General features: G+C 37.4%; 1 protein-coding gene across 1 annotated transcript; it reads right to left on the bottom strand.

Annotated features, from left to right (window-relative positions):
* Window positions 1-703: 703 nt before the first annotated feature.
* Window positions 704-27,892, bottom strand: cacng1a (calcium channel, voltage-dependent, gamma subunit 1a). The gene is made up of 4 exons (XM_036570113.1): window positions 27,375-27,892; window positions 12,545-12,619; window positions 6,599-6,736; window positions 704-2,201 (listed from the first exon to the last, which is right to left on the bottom strand). The coding sequence occupies exons 1-4, from the start codon at window positions 27,607-27,609 to the stop codon at window positions 1,969-1,971; spliced, it is 681 nt and encodes a 226-aa protein (XP_036426006.1). The 5' UTR covers window positions 27,610-27,892; the 3' UTR covers window positions 704-1,968.
* Between the last annotated feature and the right edge of the window lie 98 nt (window positions 27,893-27,990).

Below are 27,990 nucleotides of genomic sequence, written 5' to 3' on the forward strand. Positions count from 1 at the left end.
AATTATTCAGTAACAATAAAAAAAACTGGCTGAGCTATTCGTAGATATATATGTTTGTAATAAAACTTTGGGCCCATTGGTGGCCATTTAAAGGGTTAAATGATTACCAACAAGATCCATGATTTTAATTCAGTATGAATCTGCCTTGTCTGTAGCTTATACAAGTGTGCTAGGTAATAATTCTGGAGTGAATTACCTTCTATAGCTCACCAAACTCAGAGTTCCCTCAGGAGTAGTCCTGTTCAAATCAATAACTCAATTCTTCTGCTGCAACTTGCATGCTAATAGCGCTCCCTGGAGAAACTTCAACATGCTTCCACTGTATACATGCTTTCCTTATTAAAAACAAGGCATTTCTGTTGTTACAGCAGTGTTTTCAAAATTCAGGTAATCACCAGGACACTGAATCTGTACAGAAAATACTACACACTGGCCATAATTGAGGATCAATTGAGGAACTTTTTCTCCAGGTTAGAGTTAGTTTAGCTACTCTGGGCTAACATCTGGTCATTTTAGCTTGTTTTTTTTTACTGCAGCGAGTCACTTCGAGGCAGCTAAAGTTCCAAAGCATGTCAGAAGTCATTTTAGATTCCATTCACATAAAGTAAATTGAGGGGAATCTGTGCAGGAAAGCTAGCATTATAGTGCAGAGCAGAGAGAAATAACTCACAGGTTCTTAAGAAACTCACTCTATCTCTCTTTATCTCTCTCTGGTGCTCTTTGACTCTCTCTCTAAGTTTTTACCAATATTTTATTTAAAACTTTAAATGGTTATTGCCTTTTACACATCGCCGTCAGGTTACTAGTCCGTCATTGATGAGATCCGATTACATCGCCCTATCACCCAAGCTTAATTTGACCCAATAAGTAATCTTCAAGTTCTGAAATCCACAACAATTTTGGTGATGAATGAAATACTAGTAGAAGGAAAATGAAATATTTAGAAAGTACCTCTTGCAAGGCAATGCATTTTCTGTCTAGTTGGTCAGCATTCCGTAAGTTGAATTAATCCACTTTACTAGCCTAATGCTAGTCTGTATGTCATTGTCTATAAGCCATGCCATTGTTATTGTTCTGAAGTGTGGTTCATGTTGCATAATGCTGATGTAAACATGCATGCAATGGTGTTTTTATCCAGGCTATTTGGGGTAATTTGGTGAAACTGCACAGATCCTTTATACTGTACTAATCAGCCAGTCAAATCATGCACAAATTACATTACTACTCCTTCAATAGTAAAAAACAGTCCAACACAATTAGGGCTTAATTTGCATTTTCCTGGGGGCCCTAGGCAGCTGCCTACTTTTGTAATGACCCCTGGTCATATGCTGTCATATGCTGTTATGACAGATTACGTCAAGTAATATTAGAGTGGCATATTACCATAACTGGTAAATGTCGTGACGGATGTCATAATGTTTGATGACACATCCTTCATGAAAACTGTCATACAGTATGGAATAACTTGAAAGTTCGTGTGTGCTCTTAATGATAAGTTATAATGCTGTCAAAGACTTGGCAAAAACGTGTCATAAACATGTCATGATAGAAGTCATAACCCAATATGAGAAATTATATATAAGTTGTTGTAATGTCTTCTTTTATAACAAGTGCAAATGATAATATTTAAACATATCCTGTTATAAAAAATGACATTCATCATGACATATTTATCATGACACTTTCATATGACACATAACAAGCATGTACATAAACTGCAAGGACGTCAAACATTATGAGATCTATCAGGACAATGACCAGTAATGGTAACCTGTTATATTACTATACAAAGGCTGTCATTGTAAATCTGTGACATGTTTATGGCATGGTTATGTCAATGTTGTGCAGCAGGGTTCAAGCAAAGTGTTACCATCTCTTGTATTTCTTTACACCTCTGGCTTCCAAGCCTCTGCTGTAATCAATGACTGGATGATAGCAACGTAACAGGATGCTTCGTAGCTATGGATTTTACTCGATCTGTTCAGGCTCGGCGTCCATACAAGTCTCCCAGGGGTTGCGGGGCATCTGGGGCATGGAGAGGAGGAGGAGGCCAATGCCGCTGAGGAGGAGCAGGACGAAGCCCGTGCAGGCGCAGGCGAAGGACCAAGAGTAATAATATTCCATCCAGATAGTTTCTTCGCTCTCAATCATCCTATTCACTGACTGCCTCATCACCTCCACTGAGATGAAGGCGCACAAGCCTGAGGAAATAGAAGAGAGAGAGAAAGAGAAGGAGGAGGTCAATAGAGAATTAAAGTAGAATCGCCCCATTTCTGTGTCTCGTTGACTTCCCTCCACTTTCCTAAACTTTATATCATACATTCGTAATATGAGTGCTTTGATGGAAGATGTGGGGGGCATGGCAAGTTTATAAATAGAATCGACTTGTAAACACAGAGTCGGAACAGATTGCTGTCCAAACAGTCTGCACAAGTGGTGTAACAAGTAATGCAGAGGCCAAGCTTTAGGACCAAGCCAATGTCTTTATGGTATAAATCACAAAAGCCATATAAAAAGTATGTGCTTTGATTTTGTATTACATATCAGTATGGAGGTTTTGGGTTTTAATTAAAGTTTTTGAACTATACGAGGTAACCAAATACTAGTGAAGGTCTACTTGAACGCCCAACACAACATTAACTAGGCATTGGTTAAACGAACAGAACAGTGAGGGGAAGTTTAATTTTTTCAATCTGTCCTTTTCAATTAAAACCCTTTAACTTCTTAAAATCCCAGGCTTGTTAGATACTAAGGCTTATTATTCAGTAACTATAGAGACTTCAATGCAAACCGGTTGGTTATAGAAGTGTGTAATACAACTGGCCATGTAAGGGGTTAAATGGCCAGGACCCAACAGCCTGCCCAAACTTTTATTAGTCAAAGTTTATTTTTATCTATATATAGTGCTTTTTTACAACAGACATTGTCAAAAAAAAGCAGCTTTACAGAAAAATCTGGGTCCAAGCTGCCATGAGCAAGCCAATTGCCACAGTGGCAAGGAAAAACTGCTTAAGAGCAAGAGGAACAAACCTTGAGAGCAACCAAGACTCAAAAGGGTAGCCCATCCTCATCTGATCGAAACTGTATTACATACTCCTATAACTTAGGAATTGTTTTGCACTGTAGTTGATGATTTTTATCTAATAATAAACCTAGAATTTTAAAGAGGTTAGTTAAACAATGATTCAACAATGCATCCTCAAGTCAAGTCAGCTGTATCATCATCTCCTGCATATAATGAGATTTTATAAGAATGAGTTTAGGTTTTCTTCCTGCAAGCTGTTTGCTGTCATGTGGGGGTTTTGCTCTGCATTTTTCACCAGCATATAATCAGTTTTATCTGAATTTTCTTGGTCTTCAAGATCTTGCCCTGACCTCCACAGTTCCCCTTAACTGCCATTCTCTTAATGGCATTTTGGACAGTAGAAAATGTGAGCTGGGAGCACTTTGGTATCTTTTTATAGTTTTATCCTGCTTTGTAGGCTTTAATGAGCTAAACTTTCAGCTGCTTAGAGGAGGCCATGGTTGTTGAGCATTAGCACAAGGTTTGAAAATATATTACGTTCTGGATTTGTCGTCATCTGACAGTTTCTAATCACAACTCTTGAAGTAACTAGTCCTAACAAGTCAATTTAGGTCTAAGAAGTTAATTAATTTCTGCAACTTTACAACTGGAAGAGTGTCTAAACTTTGGCAAATGCCACAATTGCTGTTTGATTGTTATCTTTTTTGTTTTAAACATTAGGTATTGTTATCCTACATTAGTTAAAGCTCTATAACATTAGCTCAAAGTAGGCCTTAACATATCTGTTATGTGTATTAGCTCTGGGGGCAGCTCTTCACCATAAGATTGTGACAAAAAAATTGAAATGCATCTGAAGTCATGGCACTGCCTGAAATCTACAGCTTTTTAGACTAGTCCTTCAAGTCAAATTGTGCTTTCAAGTGGCTGCTGGTAGAAATTTCCATCACCCCTTTTGAGAACTGTTTTCATTATGGTGAAGGAGAATCTGGGAGTGTCTTTCTTTTCCACATTCAAAATCTATATCCCAGACACAGCTCTGAAAATAGCTTCTTCAGTACTGTGCAAAACTGTATTTATAGTTATTAATCTGTATTCAGATTCACGTATACCTGATTCTGCTTATCGATCTCTTGTTAAAGAACCCATATCCTACATTTCTCTTTTCTATTTTATTTTTACCCTGAGGTCCACTTATGATATTTGTATGGGTTTAGGTATTAAAAACAGTCATCATTTATTTTCACATGACTATTTTCCAAACTCTCTTTTCATCCAAACTGTGGTGCTGTTTTTAATACTGTGCCTCTAAGACTTATGTACGTAAATGAGTTCTGTTCTGATTGGCTGCTGTGTATTGTTCTGCACTCAGACAGTAGTCTAGGCTGAAACAATCCCTATGTCTTCAGTGTGAACATTGGAGCTAAACTGCTGAAGACAAACAGGAGGTTGTATGTAATTTTTTTTTTTTTTTTTAAATGAAGAAATGAATTTAAAACTTAGATTCCATATATGAACTGTATGGAGTGGGAAGTGAATGGTATATTTTCAACCTTTGAAACTCTACTACGTTCATTTCTTTTATTTCAAAAAGCAAGGAAAAGTTGGCATTCCATGATTTGGCTCTTAAGTTAAATCAGGAGTGCTGCGGGTGAAATTCCCTGCAACAGATCCATGGGATGGCCAGAGACTGCTCACAAAATAATGTTACTGATAAAAATAAATGTTGCCTCCAATTCATATTCTGTTATGTTATATTTGCATTTGCCTTGCACTGTTGTAGTGTTTTACTAGTAAAAACACTTAACTGCTTAGATAAATAGCTTTAAACAACTTTCTATGCTAGCCTAGAACTTTTGCACAGTACTGTATGTCTGAGTAAAAGCAAGAAGCGTTTTAGAGAGTTGGAACAAAATATTTTATGAAGCCGTACAAAAGAGAAAAAGCATAATCAAGTCACTTGTGGATGCGCTTGGAGGAGAAACTCCTCAGTTCTGTCTATGGGACCAAGCAGACACCCCGATTGTCTGGGACGTCACTCAGCAATGGGGGAGACAGGGATCCTGCCATCCCCCTGAGCCAGTCAGAGCATAGCTCACAGTCCCAGGGTACCCCAGCCACCATCAAAGAGTGTGGCTAGGACTCAAACTCACGTCCCCATGGTAGAAACACTGCTTTTGTCTTTGGAACCACTCAAGGCCTGACCTGACCTCCTCTGATTCCAAACATAAGCTTAGTGGATCAGCTCAATGTTTCATATCACTATGAAATTGTAATTTGCAAGGCAGATAAGCCGGATAGAGGCTTATAGTCTATTTATTACAGCAGCTCCTACAGTCTGATCATGTGTACAAGTGGGGTTTTCTCAGGAAAATTGAGGCACTACATGAACACTCTTTGAAGTTGGATGGTGAAATATATTGAGTGCAATATGAATTGACTGAGTTGTGACCACAGCACTATTTTCATGGCAAACAGTCCATCAGCTGTAAGAAATCAAATATCACTGTGCAAATGGTGAATGGTAATGGCTGATTTTTAAATATGTACAGCTAACCCACTTGCTGCGTTTGTGTCCAACAACATAGGCCAAAAAAAAAGCTAAAATCAGCATTCAGCTGCTCGCTAGCTAATACACTAATACTGTTCCACAAACTGCTATGTTTTTGTTTATTTTCAGTATGAACCACACTAAGGTAAGTGAATAAGCTCCTCCGCAGAGAAAGCTACCACCTGATAAAAACAGCAATAATCCATAGCAGGTGTCTAAACACAGGCAAACGGGTATAGTACAGGCTGATCCATAAATGCAAGGAAACAAAAAACTAGGCAAGATTTTTAATGGCTAAAAACATATGCATGTAAAGAAATATAAGACATAAGATATAAAGAGATATAAAGCCACCGACCACCTCCTTGTTTCTACACTCATTGTCCTTTTTATTAGCTCCACTTACAATATAGGTGTACTTTGTAGTTGTACAATTGCAGACTGTAGTCCATCTGTTTCTCTGCACACTTTGTGAGCCCCCTTTTACCTTGTTCTTCAATGGTCAGGACCCCCAAAAGGGCCATCACACAGCATGTATTATTTGAGGGGTGGAGCCAACTCAGCACTGCAATGACACATGTTAGGTGTTTAAAAACTCCAGCAGCACTGCTGTGTCTCATCCACTCGCACCAGTGCGACACACACTAACATGTCAGTGTCAATGCAGTGCTGAGAATGATCCACCAACCAAATAATACCTGCTGTGTGGTGGTCCTGTACGGGGTTCTAACCATTGAAGAACAGGGTAAGAAAGTATGCAGAGAAACAGATGGACTACAGTCTGTAATTGTAGAACTACAAAGTGCTCCTATATGGTAAGTGGAGCTGATAAAATGGACAGTAAGTGTAGAAACAAGGAGGTGGTTTTAATGTTATGGCTGATCTGTGTATAGGCATTAAAAAAAACAAGACACAGGTGAAGGTGATGATGAGAGGGATTTTGTGACACCTTTTGCAGAGGACACTTTTCACTGATGCATTATATATGAAGAGATACACCGACATGATGACTGTCCTTGACTTACCGGCAAATGCGTAAAACATGCCGGCTGGTTTGTGGAGATAATCTTTTCCTTTCATTGCGGAGCCCAGCATACAGATAGTTCCCAGAATCATGAAGGCCAGACTGAAAACAGCAATAGCTGCAGCTGATATGTTGTACTCTGTGAAGAGAAGAAGTGAAGTTAGCATTAATCAGTTATATATTACAGCTGCATAATAATCTATTTAACCCAAAGTTAGGTTACAAATAGTAGTAATAGCCAGAAATTGGCATATACAAGCTCCGGCCACAAATCTTCAACCTCTTTCAATCTCCACAATACTTAAGTGAGTGTGTTGTTGATTTAAATTTTTATTTATTTTGTTAGTTTTGTTCATTTTTGGTTGTAATTAAGCAAATGTTCGCATGGTAGTAAATTTTAAGTCTTAGGCATTGCCAACTTGCTTAGTTTCGATTAGGTACAACAACATGTTCGAGCTCTGTAGATTAGCATTTTAATCTGGAAACTCAACGTTATGTATCATCATTGATCAAATGTTCTGCTGGTCCTTTAACAAAACCTGAGTTGTGTGCTCTGACCCAACAGTAGGGTCAGTTAGACAAGGGACCACAACTGTCTTTCTCCAGCGAAAGGCTGGCGGTATGGGTGATATTAGAGTAACAGGCTGCTTAGCATTAGCAAAAATTAATTTCATATAGCACTAACATTGCCTTTTGTGGATTCTAGCCCACATTGTTAAAAACATGCATGTTCTCAGTTGTAAAAAGCAGTGAACATAACAGCCTACTTCATATAATGTGGCACTGAGAGGAGACAGCGTGATGTGGTGTGCGATAAACTCTCACGAAAGAAAAAAATCACATGCCAAACAGCATTTTTGCTATGGAAATGACAGGCAGACCAAGTTGAACTACACTTTGCTTTTCTATGTGGTATATTTCACTTTTTCATCCACTGCTTATTTTGTAGCTTGTGCAATAGAAATATATAGATCTATATTGTAGCAACCTGCTACTGGCTGGTGCTGGCCTCTAGATACTTGTGAGGCGCGACCATGCTGACGGCCACGCTAAGAGGATCAGGGGCACCCAGAAGTTCAATTGTATGTGCCTTTCTGCTCTAGAGTTTGACCCCTTAAAATCCCAGGATTATTACATGCTACGGCTTATTATTCAGTAACTACAGGAACTTCAATGCAAACTAATGGAGCTATTCTTAGTTTATAGAAATGTGTAATAAAACTTTGGGCCTGCTAGTGGGCCCTGGCCATGTAAGGGGTTAATAAAGAGCATTTGTGGTGGAATCATGGCCTTCCCTCTTACTGTATGTCGATGGGACAGTATTTTCGCTGGAGTGTTTTTGTTAGAAATTGAATTTGGATAAAAGGTTTTACCATCGTATAAACAGGTCCAATAAAATGGACCTAAGAAAGAACAGTAGCATGTAGTTTGATCTTCCTCAGGAATTTCGCATAATACCTGTGAGTGCAGTTTAAAAGTTATCTTGCAGGACAAAACAGGAATGCAAAGCTGAGGGGGAACAGTGTTCCAACTGAATGGACCTTGCCCCTTGTGCCGTCCTGTGGCACCAGGCTTGTGTGCTTTACAGCTTCGTATTAGGTTGAATGTGATTTTATCCACTGTTCTGTAAAACTTGAAAACAATAGACACCTGTCAGAAGCTACAATAAATAAATCAATTGATATAGAAAATGGAATACCTTTGACAAGCCTCAACTGACCATGTTTAATCTAAAAATGTCAGGGTGAAATGCTGTTAGTGCTAACATACTACTAAAATCCCTTAGGGGTGCCAACAGAAATTAACATTTTGTGTTGTTTTTGTCCTCATTTTTGGCAGAGTTTTGACATTCATGGGCCAAACTGAAGGCCTAACTCTAATAGGTATGGTTTGCCATAGCTGAAATCATATATCTGGACAGAACATGGACAGGTCAATTGCAGAAACAGTGGGTTGTTTAATAACAAGCAGCATGGTATAACAGTTGATGCACAGTTTGTTTTGTACACTTTAATGGGTGCAGTTCTTTACTAGCAATTCTGAACATTCTGAAACAGAAACGCCTTTATTTTGTGTGTCCAGTTCTAATGGAAATAACTTTTTGTTGTGCCCCGACAGTTAATTTAATCAGAATGAAAGTAAAACATGAATACACTCAGTGAACTCAGTGAGCTTACTATAGAATTGAAGAACTTTTAAGAGCACATCTTAATATTGGTTGTAGAACCAATGTTCAGGATTTTGCCTGGTTATGTAACCTATCAGTGCACCATGAATTTGCTTGTTAGACTCCAGAGTAACTGAAAGTCCTGCATAATAAATAATTCATGTACAACATAAACGACCTATACAGTAATCACATTAGAATGTTAGTGGAGTTGTAGTGGAATGGTAAGGAAAGCAATGCCTGAGGGCAGAGAAGAAGACCCAAGTGGCACGTGTGCTCTGTGGAGGCTAGGGAGATGCCGTGGATTCGTGAATTTGGAGGTCAGATCGAGGATGACAGACAAGTAGCATGCTTCACAGCGTGTCTGCCTGCAAGCCACTAGAGCAGATTCTCAGCTTCTGCCCTGCAGGCCAATCTAAGACATCAGTCAGCTGTTTTTGCATGATTGAAAGAACACAGAGAAGTTCACAGCTAAGATCAGGAAACTACAGCAGGACAGTTCAAGCCAATGGCCACTGAGACTCTTCTTGTGCTAATGTTGATTCAAATCAGGTTTTGCTACATGGAAATAACTTGCAATGATCACTTTCAGTTACTTAACCCTTAGATGTTGCAGCTATTATCACAGAAAGTACATTCTAATTTTATGCAAATTGTTTGTTGCTCGTGACTAAACTAAGAGAAGAAATTGGCCTATCCATTCTCTCCTCATCAGTGCTTTCCTTCAGTGTGCTAAGCTGGACAAGTTACAGAATGTTGGCATTCAATCTGATGAGAAATTGTAGTGTACAACTCAGTTTTTGTCATATATGCATTTTACAGATATTGAACTGCTACAACATCGTTTTAGGTTCCTACATAATGTTTAAAATCTAAATGCTACACTATGCAAAATGCTACCAAGTAAGAACTATATTGTTGTAGTTAATTGGAAGTAGACAACTTGGAAAGTCATGACAAACACAAATACACCCAATCTATACAGTTTCTCAATAGTTTGAATGGGATTTTTGCCAGCTTTTCTAAAAGTAACTACAAAAGAATGCATGTGCAGACATGGATAGGTCAAATTCTGTCAATACTGCAGATTCTAAACTTTCAATCCACACTACATTCCTCAACAATTTGACATTGTAAATCACAGCTGTCAAAACCTAATATTTCCAAAATAGTAAAGGAAAAGGGAAAAAAAAAAACAATTTATATGTGCAGAACATACTTACACATTCCGATTGGGATGTAATCGGATTCAGGCGTTTACATGGCTATTATTCTTCTATTTAACGAATTATTTAGAGGCTTACCCACCTCGTTCAATCGGATAGAAATTGTATTCCGAATGGCCTCAATCGGACTAAACTATTCCGATTGAGGTGTTTACATGGACGTGTTCTATTCCAATTGAGCTATTAGTCGGACTGTTAACGGATTATCAGGCTGCATGTAAACGTGGCAACTGTGATATTACTGTAGTATAAGTAGTGATATTTCTCAAAATTTTGACTTACTATCTTGCAATAATAACTTAGTGCCCTGTAAAAATCACAATATTTTCTCAAAATGCCAACTTATTAGGTTGAAAAAATTATTTACTACAGTATTTTATAATAGAATTACCTATTATATGATAATAATGATAATTTTTTTATGTCAGTATTTTGAGATATAATTAAAGCAGGAAGTCAATTTTTCAAGTCATTATTTCAAAATACTAAGCTAATACTTTTACATACTGCTGCCACAAAGAGATTTTTAGAAATATTTTTTCTGTTTTGTCATTCCTTGACTTTGAAACCAACAAAAATGCAACTGATTATGTAATCACAATTAAATAGTAGAGTGAAATTGCAGCAATATCTCTAAACTTCTAATGGGTTAATATTTGTAAAGACGTACCGGTTTATAAAACCATATTGCACTGTTATATTGGGAGTTGAATGGTCTGGATAGCTCGTGGCTGTGCTATGGACTCTAACACTAAAAAAGTGACACATTGAATTTAATTGATTTAAATGTGTATCATTTAAACATACAAAGTAAATGGATTACATCAACACTATTTCCAGCAGTAAGTAAACCAAAAGACAAAATTGTGTTGATTTATTTTATTCATGTGAAAACAATGTAGATTTGAGTCGTCAATTCAGTGCATTATGTTTTTCAGCATGTCTGACAGGCCTCCTCTCAGGCTGCGCCAAAGTGCCACTGCTCTATGATACAGCACCGCAAGACATGCTCAGATGGTCTGTAATGTGCCCAGTCTGCTGTAAGGAGAGTGCTGGGACAATAGGGGCAAATTGGATAATCAAGTAGACGGAGCAGTGTCCTAACTACAGGGGTCAACCTCCATCACCCTGAATCTCTCTGACACCATTCATTCAAGCATGACAAGTGTTCATCACGTCTTCTGGCGGGTTCTCCTAGGGACACTGTTCAAGAGACAACTTAAAAGCTACATTACACTAATTGATGTATTTTGCACTGAAAATCCTTTCGTAGGCTGGGAATTTGGACATTTACACTGAGTCACTTGACAGACAAAAACATGCAGTCAGTAAAGGCTAACTGCATGATGTGAGTCACTTGCAACTTAAATTCTATGCAACGTCTAAAACAGTCAATGTTGCACGCAACACATTCAGTCACTTTACTAGCTAGCTAAATTATCAGTTGGTGTTTTTAATACGCCATATCATTGTCACTATAAAGTCAACGTTGAGTTGTAATTTATCTATTTACAGCATTTTGTGCAGCATTTTCTGTTATCGCTGTGGTAGGCCTGTTTTGAAATGGCCAACAAACTATCTTCTGTTTTGTTTTCTTATTCACTGATCCAATGAAATCAATTATTTAAAATCGTTTCACAAAGTTAAGATGCCTGCAACTGCTGCAGCTGAGTTTCAAATGAGTTGCAGGACGCTTTACATGGTGCAACTGAAATGTGATTTAGTTTCATGTAGGTTTCAAGCAACTAAAGTTGCGTGAAAGTTTCACCGTGTAGAGCTAGATTCAGGGGGTGGGTTGTCGCATTTGATTGACAAATAGGTAAAGAAGAGACAGCAAATTGAGAGAATAAATGATAATAAATCATAAAACATAGATGATATTTAAATACAAAAACACAGAATAGCAGCAGGAATAGAATTCATTGTATTAGAAAAACACCCTAAAAATGCCTCCTTTACCTGAATTGAATTGAATCATATAAAGCATTTCTACACAATTAAAATAATTTCTTTCAAAATAAAGCAATTTTGTCGGTGCAATATAATTAAGTTCATCTGCTATAGCGTTTCTAAGTAAACCTAAAAAACTCATTAAAAATCATCCTATCAAGCATCTAAGTATCTAAAATTGAAAATTATATCAATCTAAAATTATATTTAGTTTCACTTTAATAAATGTATTCATAAAGCAGTGCCTTCTAACAATATCCTTAAAATATTTGGTTTTGTGTTGTTAGTCTGTGTTGTTTTCATGTTGGCTGTGTGGACCTCTTTGAGGTTCTACCAACAACAGAATGACTCCACCAGATTAAAAACTATTCAAGGCAATATATGTACATTTGAAGAAGAATATATCAAGGAGAACAACTAAAGCAGAGGTGCACAACTCCAGTCCTGAAGGGCACCCCTGAACTAAAGCATGACTGAATGCAGGCCAAATGTTTGAGAAATGATGTCTGAATCCAATAATGTCTGTCTGGGTCTGTAGAGTTTGAGGTTACTTGTGAATGGCCTTTCGAATGGACAGCTGTTGTTACTGTACATGTCGCCTTACCTCTTTGTGTTTTAACCTCAAAGATCTCAGAGGTTTCTCCAGGATTGAAGTGCCTGAAGTAGGAGCAGTTGACATCTGTAAGAACAAATTTGAGAAGAATTTTGTGTTAATTATGAGCATTGTTCAAGTTGTGCAGCCATGAATACACAATGGAAAACACACAGTCTGGAACAAAGCAATATTGTGCATGTTCTTCATCTGTACTACTGTGTGCAATTCTTAATTAGCCACCACATGGTTATGAGAACATCTGTTGGCCACCATGGGCACCGAATCATGTGATTGTATTTGAAGAGGGTTCTTAGTCTCAGCATCGAGTGTTTTCCCACAGCTAATTTGACTGATGAAAGGTTTGATAATGAGCAGATAAGTTGAGTCAGGTGGGTTTGAGTGGGAAAAACACTAACCTTTGTGGGGCCCCTGGGCCTGAGATCCATGGGTTATATAACGTTAGAACGTTGGCACTAACACATTAGCGAACGGCAGCATTTATAAGGCTTCCTGACACTTACTCTCCCAAAAAAGATGGTTTTTAAGGGTTCTTTAGTAAGGAAAACTGTTCTATTAAGAACCATGAACACTCACAGAATCCTTTGCAAGACGAAAGAGTTCTATGTATCATGAAAGTGTTCTTTAGAATGTGCTGTAGATGGTTCTATATAGAACCTTTTTGAAAAGCGTTCTCTATAGCACCCAAAAAAGGCTCTTCTATTGTTATGATGTTAAGCTTGTAACAATAAAGGAACCCTTTCTCATTGCTATATAGAACCCATTTCTATATAGAACCATCTACAGAACGTTGTCCATCAACCTGAAGAAGCATTTCATGATACAAAGAACCATGCAAATCATGCAAAGAGTTCTGTAAATGTTCATGGTTCTTTATAAAACCATTTTTGTTACTAAAGAACCCTTGAAGAACCATCTTTTTAAGGGTGTACATAAACCTTTCATAAGTGACGTAAACATATATAAATGGGTAACACCTTACATTAAGGGTTACTTATTAAACATTAATCATATGATAATAAACTATTCATTTTCCATTATTTCCTTATTAGATAACTCTATTTCTAATATATACAGGTTGTAGACATCGCAACCCCGGGTTCCTATCACCACCACTGTAAAGAAATCTGTCTGTAAATTTCTCTACACCGAACAATTTTACATCAAATCACTCTAATTGACTTTGTTTACAGATCAGTAAATGAATTATGCAGTGAAATGGACTGTATTTGAAAGGTAGTAAAATTTCCCCTTCACTTAAATATATCGCTGTTGTCAGAACAAAACCTTGTGTCTCCAAAATGGTAACTTTAAAGGAGGAGAAAAAAACCTGCTTTACTTTTAATGTAAATCAATGGAACCAGACTTTTTTTCCAAATCATCTTGGGTCATTTCTTTTGGTCTATTCTTCATGAAATTTACAAACAATGTAAAGAACAACAGGCACTTTAAAAATATGTCAAAAACTGAAAAACAACAAAAATAGAGACACAAGGTTTTCTTCTGACAGCAGCAATATGTAAATGATATTTTAGTTCTACAAATTTTGGATCATTTCTATTTGGGGTGCACAGTTGGTCTGACGTGCGTGTGTGTGTGTGTGTGTGTGTGTGTATGTGGCTGGGATGCTAAGTTATTCAAACATAAAACTAGGTGAACAAAGTACACATACAGTTAAAGTGACCATACAGGTACATATTTAATGGCTTATAAAGCAATATTAAAACATAAAAGCAAACAATATTATTAACAGGAATAATATCACATATCTTCTAATGCATTTTCAGAATATCTTCTTTTCTTGCCCTTACAGTAGAAGGTTTTGTTCCATTGTTTATCACTGTAATAAATTCTTTGCCTGACCTGCATATAGGAAACATAATTTGATAATTATCAGTGTGACAATAACAATAAAAGAAAAAGGGACGTTTTATAAATTAAACATTAAGTTTAACTTTGTCACTGTGGGTCACAACACAGGAGCATCAGCCAATCAGACAAGTCTTTATGATGTGCAAGACTCAAACTCCCAGATTCGCTCAAACTCCTCCGAGTAAACAGCCAAGATGTTAGAGACTATAGAAGAGTCACTCTCAAAAATGCAGACTATATACTCCACAAAGTTACATTGCATAATTCCAAAAAATTGGGCTGGCCATGTCTCTCCCATGTCTCTCCCAGTCCCCCAGTTTATTTTATGAGAGTGGGTGCATTCATCATCACATGTTCATGTAAAGAGCAGCTGGCATTTTCAGATTGTGTAAAAAATGAAACCAAAAAATAGAGTTACGAGGTTTAGATATGACAGCGATGATGTGATGTTTTTGGGAATCCACTCCCATCCTTAGATTTTTCCCTGCTCTAATTCCTTGATAATTAGCTCATGCACTGGTTCAGGTGAGTTAGAGCTGGGGAACATGATCCAGTCCAGGGCAGTGAGTTTCCAACACCACAGCTGTGAAAGTTAGCAGCATCCACTTGTTTCAAATGCCAATCCATAAAGAGCCTACTAGAGTCTGCTGACAAGTACTAAACCCAAGCTATTGAAGCTACGCTGCCCCATGCTGCATCTGAGAATTTGATTTCTATAGACGAGAGGGGTTTGTTAGACCGTCCTTTCATGCTAAGCCAGATGACTAAACAACCACCCCTAGGAGACCTTGTGTTGGTACAACAGTTTTCAGCCCATGGAATGCAAAAGTTCTCCCAGCTATTCAGAGTCAAACCAATATAAATGTTAAAGTAGGTCTGTGTCTGCAAGTGGGTGAAGGTCTAGTTGTTAACCACTTCTAATTTTGTTTAAAGTCTATCAAAATGCACTGGAGAATGACCAAGCCAGTTGGAGAGCCAGTTTCTGACCAATAATGACCTACATTTTTTGTACCTACAAAGCTGCTAATTAGGATTCTTTGGAGTGAAGACCACTTTTTCTTGCCCAAAGAAAATTTCAGTGAATAGCTCCCTAAAGGGTTTTATAAATAAGGTGCAAGAGTGTGAAGAACCTTTGAAAGCTTAAAGAACCTCCACATAGTATAAAGGTTCTAAAGGCTTTCCTAGAATGGTATGCCCAAGCCAAGAACCATTTAACCATTTAACCCAGGGCTCACTGGGAGGCCCAAAGTTTTATTACACACTTCTATAGCCTAAGAATAGCTCAGCTAATTTGCACTGTCCCTGTAGTAACTGAATAATGTGCCTTAGGATGTAATAAGCCTGGGATTTTAACCCATATTTAAACAGTATAGACTTTCATCTCAGCTGCACCCAAAGTAAAGAGTAAGGCATGATACCACAAATGGAATTTCACTGCATCAGCTTAATGAAATGCAGCTATTAATATCTGGAAGTTCTCCATGATGCATATTCTTTTCATGTAGTTGAAGGAGCCACATATGGTTTGATCTGCAATGAATCTTATTTAGGCATCTCTGCATAGTGGCACCTGTTGGGCGTGGCACCAGCTGGTGCCGATTAAAAAAAAAAAAGTTTGCACTGGAGCACCAAAACTGGATATAGAATAAGGTTTTGTAACCTTTGTGTCTAAATGAGTCAAAATAAGTCAAAATGAGGTTTTATAGACTGATATTTATAGACTAAGTCTAATTTGCAATTGTGATTATTTGGATTGTGAGATGAACAAAATGCAACCAACTAAGACTGAACTTTGAAGGTGTAGTATATATAGCGCTCATACTAAAATGTATGGGTCTATAGCACATTCCATGTATATATGCAACATACTGAAAATTACTGTATAGTTCATTTCACAGTATACTGATAACTCATTCCAATAAATTCCATTTTTATGTGGGATTACTGTGAGGAATATTTCTATGGCAGTGACAGCAGAGCTGTTAAGCATGTTTGATCTGTCAGAACAGTAACGGAGGCTAGACGCTACCCTCCTCTTATTAGACTTTTTAAATTTCAGTCTGTTGCTTGTGTGTTCAGTCAAGGGTTTCTTCAGGACATGCTGTATTGTTTCTGTTGGGAGCCCTATCTCCAAAACCGCAGCTTTTCAGGAGCTGTGGGTTTTCTGCTGTTCTAGGCAAATTATTATAAAACTTCAATGCGTTTGGAGACTTTTTCAACCAGTGCTGAAATAATGCCTTGAGGGAAAATCAGCTTTCAGTGGAAGTTTAAAATTGAAAAGAGCCAATAATGTACATTTTCTCCCAACACTGCTGCTACCGTGTGTCAAGACGTTCTCATGTGAGAGAGACTAGACCAGCACAAACGCCAAAACAACCGCAGAAGAGAAAATACAGTGAACTGAATGGTCCAAAATGTTCTTTGTATAAAACCAACAGCAAGATACAAACTCTATGGTCAGTCAATGGTTGGACAGTCACTATATTTTTGAAACAGTCTTGTTTTACCTCCATAAGAGAAACTTGTCAGATGTGCAGGATATCATTGATAAAATTATGTTAAAATCAAATAGCAATTTACTATATTTATTATATTTATACTTAGTATATTTGCTGTAATTGGCCTAATCTATCTATCTATCTATCTATCTATCTATCTATCTATCTGTCTGTTTGTCTTGGCAATATCTTTTACTCTAATCAGTCAAATCTCAGATTAATATCACTTTGTCACGGTTTGAAGATAAGCCTTTAATACCCTTCAACTACGCCTCTTTCGGCTGGTGGATTCACTGGCATGGTGTTAATGTTTTCAGTGGACCATTCTCTGGGGGCTGAAGGCAGCTAGTGATTTGACTCTTCATGGAGTTGCATTGGGCCAACAGAGAGCCTTCACTGGGCCAACAGACAGCCTTCACTGGCCAACTCAGATCAATCACTCGGAGCCTGAATTAGACAAACACTGAGTGTTCACTGGGCGAAACCTACTACTGAGCCAAAACTGAGACCCCTGTGCCTCAATACAGAACTTGCTGTTCGCCTGGCCAGAATGAGGAAGGCTGCTACGCTCAGGTGTGGCTGTCACTCAGCATGAGACTGAAAGCTTTAGAGCTCTAAAATCCATCCCACCTCTCTCTCTGGACAGCTGACTATTTCCCCAGCCTAAATTTGTCTTTCACTGGCCACATGGTTGAGATGCTGTCTCACGTACGCCTACATGCAAGCTTATTTTCTTAGCAGTAAAACAATTATAGTAAAGCAACAGGGTTGGAGAATGTTCCTTTCAGAACAGATCCTGTTCCAGCACGTTGTGAATGAATGCAACCATTATATTGTCTCACAAAATGATTCATACTCTATTCCAATTTGTTAAACTAACACATGGTCATAGTTCTGTGACAGCCTTTGATGAAAGCCAGTAAGGGAAGTCTTCCTAGCACAGCTTCACTATTTATTTTGTGTTCATCTGTTCATGCTATCATGCTTGTAAAGTCATCCTATGGTGCTTTATTCTCTCAATTTAATTAGTTTATTTTCAAGTCAATAAAAACCTGCCCCTCAGTTATACTCATTGAAACAAATTAAATAAATGTAAGTCAGAAAAAATAATATATTACATAGTTATCTCAGTCTTGGCTAGTCTCCCAGTCCTGCTGTGACAAGAGACTAGTTATATCACACACTATAATACAAACATGCTAATATTTTTGAGGGCAACCTACAAAAGGACTTTGACAATATGATAACAATATGCTGTGTAAGGTAAACAAATATTTATAAGGGAACAAAAAATGCTAATTATCACTTCATTTTGAGGACATCAAAATCATAGAACTGATATATGGTGTTCTTAACGGCCTCTATAAGTACTGCTACTAAGTACGAATGCTTCGTAACAGTGTTATATGGGGAACAAATGCCACTTTAGTCAAAGTGGCCTCATGTAAATGTCATTTACCATATAAAACATCTTGCGAACACTGACATAAGCTGTTCATAAATACTCTGTAATATTTCAGTTGAACCCTGCTACATAACATTCTCATAGTGGCAGATGTCATGTACTGTTATAATATGCTATAACAGATATTGTTCAGTAATACAACTGTAACAGAAGTGTCATAACATTGTCATGACAGATGTCATAGTGTTTGATGTCATGATGGTGAACTAGACTACACTTAGCAAAAAACAGAATGCGACATAAGCTGCTATGACAGCAAACATTATGATATCAGTCATGGCAAAAATGATGGAATTTACATTTATATTACTGGATAAAATCTGTCATAACTCAAAACACCATCTATAACATGCTTACATCATGATTATGTCAATGTAATGCAGCAGTAAAGTGTTACCAACTCAAGCATCAATTTTTATGTTAATTAATGTTTGTGCATCTCATAAAATCCCAGTATAGGCTATATATATATATATATATATATATATATATATATATATATATATATATATATATATATTTATATATATGTATAACATTTTGTATGTAAGAGTAACTTCAGAATAAAAAGTAGGGAATAATAATAAAAAAGAGACTACAGCAGATTATTTCACTCAGAGTAACTTCTTTTTTAGCATAAAAAAGTTTGATAAATTTCTTCCTGCAATGCCACCCTGTCAGGTTTGGAACAGCTGCTCTTTATGATGGCACTTCTCTACAGCTGTTTGGGGGATTCCTCTTGTCCAGCACCCCAGACATAGCCACCACATGCAGTCTACTGGACAGGTGTCTAAGTGCCAGACTTTGGCTGCAACAGATGACAGTGGAATGCCCGAACTTCTAGAGTCAGGAATGGCAAGAGTTACACCAAAAAATCCTAACAATTCCAGTAAGGTTTCAGCCCCCAGGTGTGTGGACCCCTAATTAAGGCTTGAGATAGGTAGGTCTTTCTTTTGGGTATAAACTGTAAGCAGTAATTAGTTTATTACATTTTTGAAGTCCTGAAACCAAGACTAGGCTAATTAGTTTTTGCATTCAAAACAATATCAAAGCTTCTAGGTCCCCCCATGGTGTATACCTTGAAATGTTCTTTTTACAGCCTATTTTTGCCTATTTATTTCTCACTATTAGCTTTTTGAAACAAGCAGAGAAATTCTGAAAAAAGTGCAAATTTGAGATTTTCAGTCCACACCACATGTCTCATGTGTGTGTGTAAGTAGAAGAGGTGATTATTTGTTATGATTCAAATTTGATGGACAGGTATTGTTGTGCCTGCATTTGTGTTTTGCATCCTTAACATTTTGCAATGTTTTGGCCTTTTATTGACATCAAAACAAACAAAAAATGGAGACGTAAAGTGTATACTCAGACCTGGTGATACAGAATGTAAAAATCATATGTAATTATAATGTAATAACCTGATCAACGGAAATAAAAAATAAGTATTTGGTTCTTTAAATAATTTGCCATTTTATTTATGCTTTTGAATGTAACGTAATAATGCTCAGGATGCATCAAAGATGATCGTTGCAAAAAAGATACAACTAGAAGACTAATATAATTTTAGTTTACGAGGTATCACTGCTGTCGGACCAAAACATATTATCTCTAAAATGATAACTTTACAGGAGAAGGAAAAACCTACTTTACTTTTAATGTAAGTCAATGTAACTGGACGTATTTCTTAGTAATTTTGAACCATTTCTTTTTGTCTATTCATCATAAAATGTATACACAAGGTGAAGGGCCACAGGGAACATAAACTTATGTCAAAAAAAAAAACTGAAAAATGGACATATGAGGTCAGACAACAGCAATGTAGTGAATTTATAATGAATTATGAAAATGTCATACTTCCACCCTGTTTTCAATGTGTACAGCATGTAAACGTATCTTTGGAACCCCTGTCTGGAATTTATCCTGCAGTAAGCGAGTGTGTTTAGTGTTCATCATTTAAAGGAAAGAAACAGCAGATCTAATGAGTGCACAGGGTTACTGTAACTTTCAAAACCTGTTAATAATAAAAAGCATGTGAGCTAAAAAGTTACAAGTACAAGTTGTAGTTTCAGCATTTGTTTGAGGTGTATTGTTGATCTGCTGCTGCTCAAACAGTTCGAATGCATCTGTATTATATTTGAACCCTTTGTTGTAGACCTATTAGATCTTTGGGCAAAATTTTAGGCCTTTTTTCTATCTGAAAAATGACAAAGCCACTTTTGACTATTTTTGGCTGAAAATTTTGGAAATTGAAGTGCATTTCTAGTGATTATGTAAGATTAACGTATTAAATATATGTAATATACATCAAATGTATAGCAAAGCAGCAATACTCTAGACTGGGATTAGCTGTAGCCTTAACAGCATCAGCAAAACAACAATGCTATAGTGCAGTAATGTTGGCATTTGTGCTGTTGTTGGGTAAAAAAGCTGTCTACATTAAAGGTGCTGCACATCTTACTGTGCATTAGTCACTTGTCACAGTACAGTAGTGGGATTGAGTGGGGGTGGACTGTGGTTAGGTTCTGCCCTGCTTGGGGCAAATTTCTTTCTGCAGAGATTAGTCCTGGCAGTCCATCCTTCTCCACAGAAATAACGTTCCCTGAGGTCCAGCATGGGATGGAGTTAGGGCCGAGCTTCTTCAAGCTGTATGGATTAATTTTTTTGAACTCACTGTATCCTCCGCCTGTAGTCCAGACCCAGCGGTTTGGAAATATGAAGGAATTAAGAGGAAATATTTGCTCCTCAAAGTGACAGTTGAATGTTATCAAAAGTCCTAGGGATGATTATAAAAAGACAGTAAAATATTTCATAGACAATTTACACTATCAAGTTTGATATTGAACGTTTGTGTTTAAATCTCCCACAAAATCCGACTTAATACCTCTGACTTTGAAATTATTATTTTAAGTTTTACAGGGTGACTCACAGCAGTGCAAGCACAACATATTTAGCATGTTTTTCTTTGATTTAGTAAGGTTACTTCTTTCAGTTCTTCTTTCATATCCAATTTGGAGTTAGAAGCATTAGAAACTAGATACAAATGGTAGTTTAACCAATCGTAAATATCAACCTCTTAAAATCCCAGGCTAATTGCACACTAAGGATTATTATTCAGTAACTACAGCAGGGATTGGCAACATGCAGCTCTTTTACTGCCCTGTTGCAGCTCCACAGCAAAATTATACTTTTAGGCAAAAATAAAATGATCCTCCTTTGCAGTAAAATTAAGCTCTGCTGATCGTTCTAACACAGTTTTAACAATAACTGGTCTTAAAAGCTGGAGTTAATGTATTACTGCTAATTCACCCTTTAATCTTGAAGATTTACGCACAGACTGCTGGTCACGTAGCAACACAGACAACAGTCTCGCTTAGCTACTAGCTAACGAAAAGACAAAGAGAAAGATTTAAGATGAACATTGATAATTTGAAGAAATTGTCAAACACTAAAATTCGCGAAGCTGAAGTCAGTTTCTCATTGGACAGCTTCTTGTTCGAATTCTCCCATTCCATTAAATGGTGCCGCAGTTACATTCTGGTGACTCATGCACCATTTTCCAACAGGAAAATTTGAACAAGAAGCTGGCAAATGACAATCATCCTCATAAAAAGTCAAATATTAAGAGATGTCACAGGAAATTATTATACTTAATATGGAAAAGTTTCCTGCCGGAGATGCAAGAAAAGCAGCTACACCTGAACTAAAGCTTAAAGCAAAGCAAAGCAAGTCTGTGTTTCTGTTTATATTATATTTTTTAGTCTGTACTAGAACATTAGCACATACTGAGACATACTTACAGCCAAGACGATAAAACGTTACAATAAAATGGACACAAAATGTTGTGGCTCGAAAGTGGTTTGATTTTGTTGAAAGGACAAAATGGCTCTTCTTAACATTTGGGTTGCCGACCCCTGAACTACAGAGACTTTAGTGCAAGCTGGTTTAGCTTTTCTTAGGTCATAGAAGTGTGTAATAAAACTTTGAGCCTTGGCCATTTGAGGGCTTAACTAGTTAAAGTATTTTGCAATATGCAAAATACATTAAAACATTTAAATGATTATCATTCTACATTTTTCTAAGGATAAATAATGTAGTGTAATTATCTATTTGTAGTAGCTTTGTGTCAAGTTATCTGCCTTGAAATTTGATCACCACTCAAAATGATTATATATGGCTTTGTTTAACTTTAATTATCAACTAGCATGTCATTTTTTACTAGCATTCTCATTTATATCATCTACAAATGTTTACATCATCCTAGTCATTTTTTATAAATGTGAAGCTGCACAGTTTTAGCATATTAGAATTATTTTGCTATATCTACAACCAGGTTAGTTTCATACTGTTGAAGACAGTGATTACAAACTTCAGAACGGTTCCAAACACCTTTCATTGGTAAAGAACACCACTGATGTTTTTGTGAAACTTCACCATAACCAAAGTATAGCGCAGATAGCTTCAGTCAGGACTTGGCTATGTCTTGTCTCAGGTTTGATTGCTCTATTTAGCCTGCTTGAAATATGAGAAGCCCCTAATTTAGACCTGTGCTTAGCCCAGGATTGGATTCACCTTGGATTCCAGCCGCAATGGATTCCAACAACTCCCGGAAACAATACATTCTCACTGCAGCACTTGGAGTGATCGCCTATCTGAGTGTTGGGGAAGGCTTACAACACAAAGCACCGCTCTTCAGTCTTTTTGTTCTTGATATGAGTTCACATGTAATGCATCATTCACAAGACTTTTCTTGTAAATATACTGACAGTCCTGACATGCTTTCCAAGTTTTGCCTCTTAGGCTCTGTCTACAACAGGCATTAACAGCCATTCTCTGTGTGTCTGATCACACAGATAAAAGTTGACAGTCTGATGAGGGTGCAGTCTGAGATTTCAAGCCTTGAGATGCTTCTCCTTTTCTTTCCGCAGTAAGGCAAAGCACAGCACAGCACATTTCAGCTATACTGAAGCACTGAAGTTCTGCTTTTTTGCTTTCACACATCTAAACTACACAAATGATAGATTTAAAATGATAGTTATTCAAGAAGAGTAGTAAAGAAAATGGTTCTACATAGAACCATGAATACTCAAGGAACCCTCTTCATGATTAAACGTTATTTGCATCATGAAAGCGTTCTTCAGATTGATGGAGAATGTGCTGTGGATGGTTCTAAAAGGGTTCTATAGCACTAAAAAGGGTTCTTCTATTCTTACAATGACAGACTTGGTGCAATAGAAGAACATTTTTTGGTGCTATGTAGAACCCTTTTCCAAAAGGTTCTATATAGCACCATCTACAGCATATTCTCCATCAACCTGAAGAACCCTTTTATGATGCAAAGAATGCTCTAATCATGCAAAGGGTTCTTTGAGTGTTCATGGTTCCATATAGAACCATTTACTAAAGAACCTTTGAAGAAACTTGTATTTTTAAGCATATAACTAAATAAACATGTTCAAAAACAGTATGTAGTTTAGGATGCATCAACATTTAAACTAGCATTGTATGAACACCTTCTTATTTGTGTGAAAGGTGTAAAGTATTTACAAATTAATTAATAAGCCATGTGATGCCTCACTAGTGCTATGCTGAACACTGTATCTCAATACAGCAGCTGTTTTGAAAGCATATCACATATTCATCTCCCTGCATTACATTCATAATCCCTTCAACAAATGAATTGACTCAGTTGATCTTATCGTAGTCAGACTTGTATCTACTGTAATCCACCAAGCTCAGGTAAAGATAAACAAACAGATTCACTGGGTTATTAGCAGAGCTCAGAGCATGTATGCTCTGTTAGAAGGTCTTTTTCTTCTGCATTCAAAGAGTTCATTGTCAGAAGTACTACTATCAGTGCAGCAGCAATGTAGTCTAGTCTGTAGTAACTAGCATACAGTAAAAACTTGCTGCTTTTGGAACAAAACCTTGTATCTCCATTTTTGTCATTTGTCAGTGTTTGACATAATTTTAAAATGCCTGTTGCCCTTCATTATGAAAGGACCAAAATAAATAGCTCAAAATTACTTGGAAAAAAGTTTGGTTACATTGACTTACATTAAAAGTAAAGTATATTTTTCCTTCTCCTGTAAAGGAGAAGATACAAGATAGGACAGCAGTGTAAAGTCAAAGCTTGGAATAACATCAACTCTGTCATTCTAGCCACAAAGTAGGAAAACATGGACACCCCCATGAGAAGCAAGTATTATTAGCAACAAACTAGCCAGGTAATGTTAGTGACATGAGTAATAACTTTAACTTTTGTGATGTTTTACCTTCTCAAAGCAGAGCACTTAATGGTCAGTGTCATAAATTTAACTAGTTATTGTGTCTGTATGTTGATTAATCGAAAGCAAATCTCATTTAAAAGCAGAGGAGTGGTTTCTTACTACTGTTGTCTGTGCGAGCAGCCATGTTGATCTGATGTCAAACGGTAAGCGTGGAGTTGAAAAAAACCCAAATACCCAACATCCTGACTTTCCAAGTGGGAATTCCCAGCTGAGGGGGAGTTTTCTTAGATTTTTCATAGTCAGATTTTGAAAAATTCCAAGTTATGAGCTTCAGTTAAATGAAGCACAAAACGTGTGGCTAGTTAGGCTAGTCTTGCTACATCTAGTCACAGTACTTCAAACTAGATGTTAACAAGACTAGCATGGCTAGCATTCAACAACATAACTATGACGCTTAGCTAGCTAGGCTGGTCTTGCTACATCTAGTTGCTTATGGTTAAAGTATTTTAGCCGGCTTTATGATAAGTGTAGGAGTTTTATTATCATGTTTAATAATGTTTTGTTATAATATATAATTTTTATAGTAATAGCTAAATAAACTCTTAACAATAAATGTTCCTAAATGGTTCTTGGCTTGGACGTCCAGTCTTTACCCTGCTGAAAAATACAGCATAGATTAGCTTGGTCAAGGTGGTTGACAAGCTGGACGTCCAACTGGACTAGGCAAAAGCTCATCTGTTTGATCAACAAAGTATATACTTTCTTTTGAGTTTGACTAACTTTGCCAAACTGTTCAAGCAGCATGACCAAATTGGTCTACCAGCATGACCAAGCTAGTCATATCAGTTGACTAGTTTGGGCAAGCTGATCATGTTTGTTGACTACTTTGGTCCAGTTGGCCATGCTGGATGATCAGATTGGTCTAGCTGGTCATGCTATTCCACCAGCTAAACCATCTAACTCAAACAAAAACATACCCTATGTTGGGCAACCAGTTTAACTGGCTTGAGCTAGCCAAGCTCTTTCTTTTACAATAGGTTTGGCATAGAACCTTTACTTCATGTGGACATTTTTCAAACTAGTGCAGAACAGAGTTAGAGTCAAAGGATTCACCATGTATTTAAGCTCATTTCACTTCTGCAGTGTATTTGTGGCGCTCACAGATACCCTGCAGTTTTGAAACACAAGCCACACGCTAATTACCATTAGTATGTTCAGACACTGACAGAGAGAATAATTAGCCTGAGCGTTGCTTGATGTTGGGTGTACTGCATATACTGTACCTAGAAACAGTATATGTGTTGTTGTTGCTGTATATATTACTAATATAGTGCTAGTGTTTTGGTTTAAGACCACCCAGAGAGGCCCATTGGTTCACTATAACACAGCCTGCTCAGTTGCTAGTGCATAGCAGCAGGAAAGTACATGCCTCCACATTGCAGAGATGTCTGCGGCTCCATTACAGATTGGGTAACACTGACCTAAATAATAGACTGCTCATGAATCATGCATTCAACAACCCACAGACTCAGAGAGAAGCATTATTAAGATCATGCTAACAGTTTTTTTATGTAACAAAAGCTTAGCATGTTGCTTTCTAGACTTGCAAATGACTTTCTGACTTATTCTGTAGATGTTGCACATAAAAGACAAAGCCTTGTACAAATGAATCAACAGGTTATGGTGGTTAAGGTGTGGGTGTGGTTATGTGAATACATGGATGTATGCCCACACTTCATTTGTTTTCAGTCAAAAGAGCCATTATGTCCAAGGTATTCCTTTTTTTGAGGAGTTTAGATATAAGATAATCCGCTTACATAAGGAAGGCACAAGTCAAAGGAAAATAAGTGAACAAACAAAGGTTTTTAAAACTGGAATAATGATTAACACATAGAAAAATGAAATGAAAAACACAGAAAATAATTAGGCTCCTAACAACCCCCTACAAGACCTGGTAGACCAGCAAAACTGTCCCCGTCAGATAAAGAGCACTTGAAGCTTTCATCTTAGAGAGAGATGAGAAGCTCCACTCTTGCTGCTGGTGTTTTCAGAACATTGGACCACCCCAGATCTCAACAGCAGTGAATGTGTTTGGGATTACTTATCATGAAATGATATTAACTTCTAAGACTGAACTTTGAAGATGAAAAAGAATATCTCTGTAGTTTTCTTTAAAAATCTGAAAGTGATTCTCCGGAAAAGGATGGAGGCTATAATAAAGGTAAAGTATGGACACAGTAAATGCTGAACAATTAAATCATATATTTAATTGTTGAGGCTTTTCATTTTTAAAATGAATAACTTGGACATAAAGACCACTTTGACTGGAAATAAACAAAGCTATACATGAAAATATTTCAAACAACAAGATGAAAAATTTGTTCAGTGTAAAGTTGTGTGGCTCCAAGTTACAGTCATGAGCAAAAGACTCGGCACCCCTGGTCAAATGTCATGTTGTGTTAATCTAAGTGAAAATAAGTTAACCCCTTCAAATCCCAGACTTATTATATACTGTTACTACATACGACTACTGTAGGTTAACTGGTTGTGTGTTAAATCAAATAATCTTAAAAAACTGAAATGATCATTTCAGTTTATCAGCAAAATAAGCAGAAATTGTCACCTCACCTGCATGTAACAACTAATTCTTTTTTTTTTATTTTGGTTACCAGTATAAAATTTTCTCAATGGGATGTTTGAAAAGCAATCGTGGTTAAAATACCCATTGCTAGGATGAACATAGAACTCTCCAGACTCACCTCCTGGCTGGCTGATGGGTCCACACCCTTTCCCCACCGTCTCTTGCTCCTCGATGTAGATGTACTTCTTGCAGAGCCTCCACAAGCCGAAATGGGCCGCTTCACACGTAATGTTAACGCTCTCCACCCTTGGGCTCAACACGGCCCAATGGTCCGTCACCACCGCTGTGAACATGCACACCATGCCCACTAGGATCACTAGGAAAGTGATCTTCACCTTTGTGTCCTTCTTCATAATGTCCCAAAGATTCAGTCTTCTAAGTTCTGCTACTGGGAAAAAGAATGAAGAACCAAAGCTTCACCCTGTTGGTCCCCAAGCCAATGCTCTGGGTAGGGGTGAGTCTGGACAGGTCAGCTCCTCTACTGTCCCACAATACTGGTGGAGGTCCTGACTTGGGATAGGCTCAGTATAGCACAGTGCTTGTGGACTGAGAAAGAGGGCCAAATGGCAGTGGCCTAGATTTTCATACTGCTCTCCCCCGAGGCACTGGGCCTGTGGACGGGCCTGCAGCTGTTGAGGTACATCAAAAAAAGTTGATGACCATACCGTCTCTTCCATGTGGGGTGGGGTTGGGGGGTGGGTTGTGTGGGGAGGCAAGCTAAAAAAGTGTGTGGT

This window comes from Colossoma macropomum, unplaced genomic scaffold (assembly GCF_904425465.1).
Source record: "Colossoma macropomum unplaced genomic scaffold, Colossoma_macropomum, whole genome shotgun sequence".
NCBI lineage: Eukaryota > Metazoa > Chordata > Actinopteri > Characiformes > Serrasalmidae > Colossoma > Colossoma macropomum.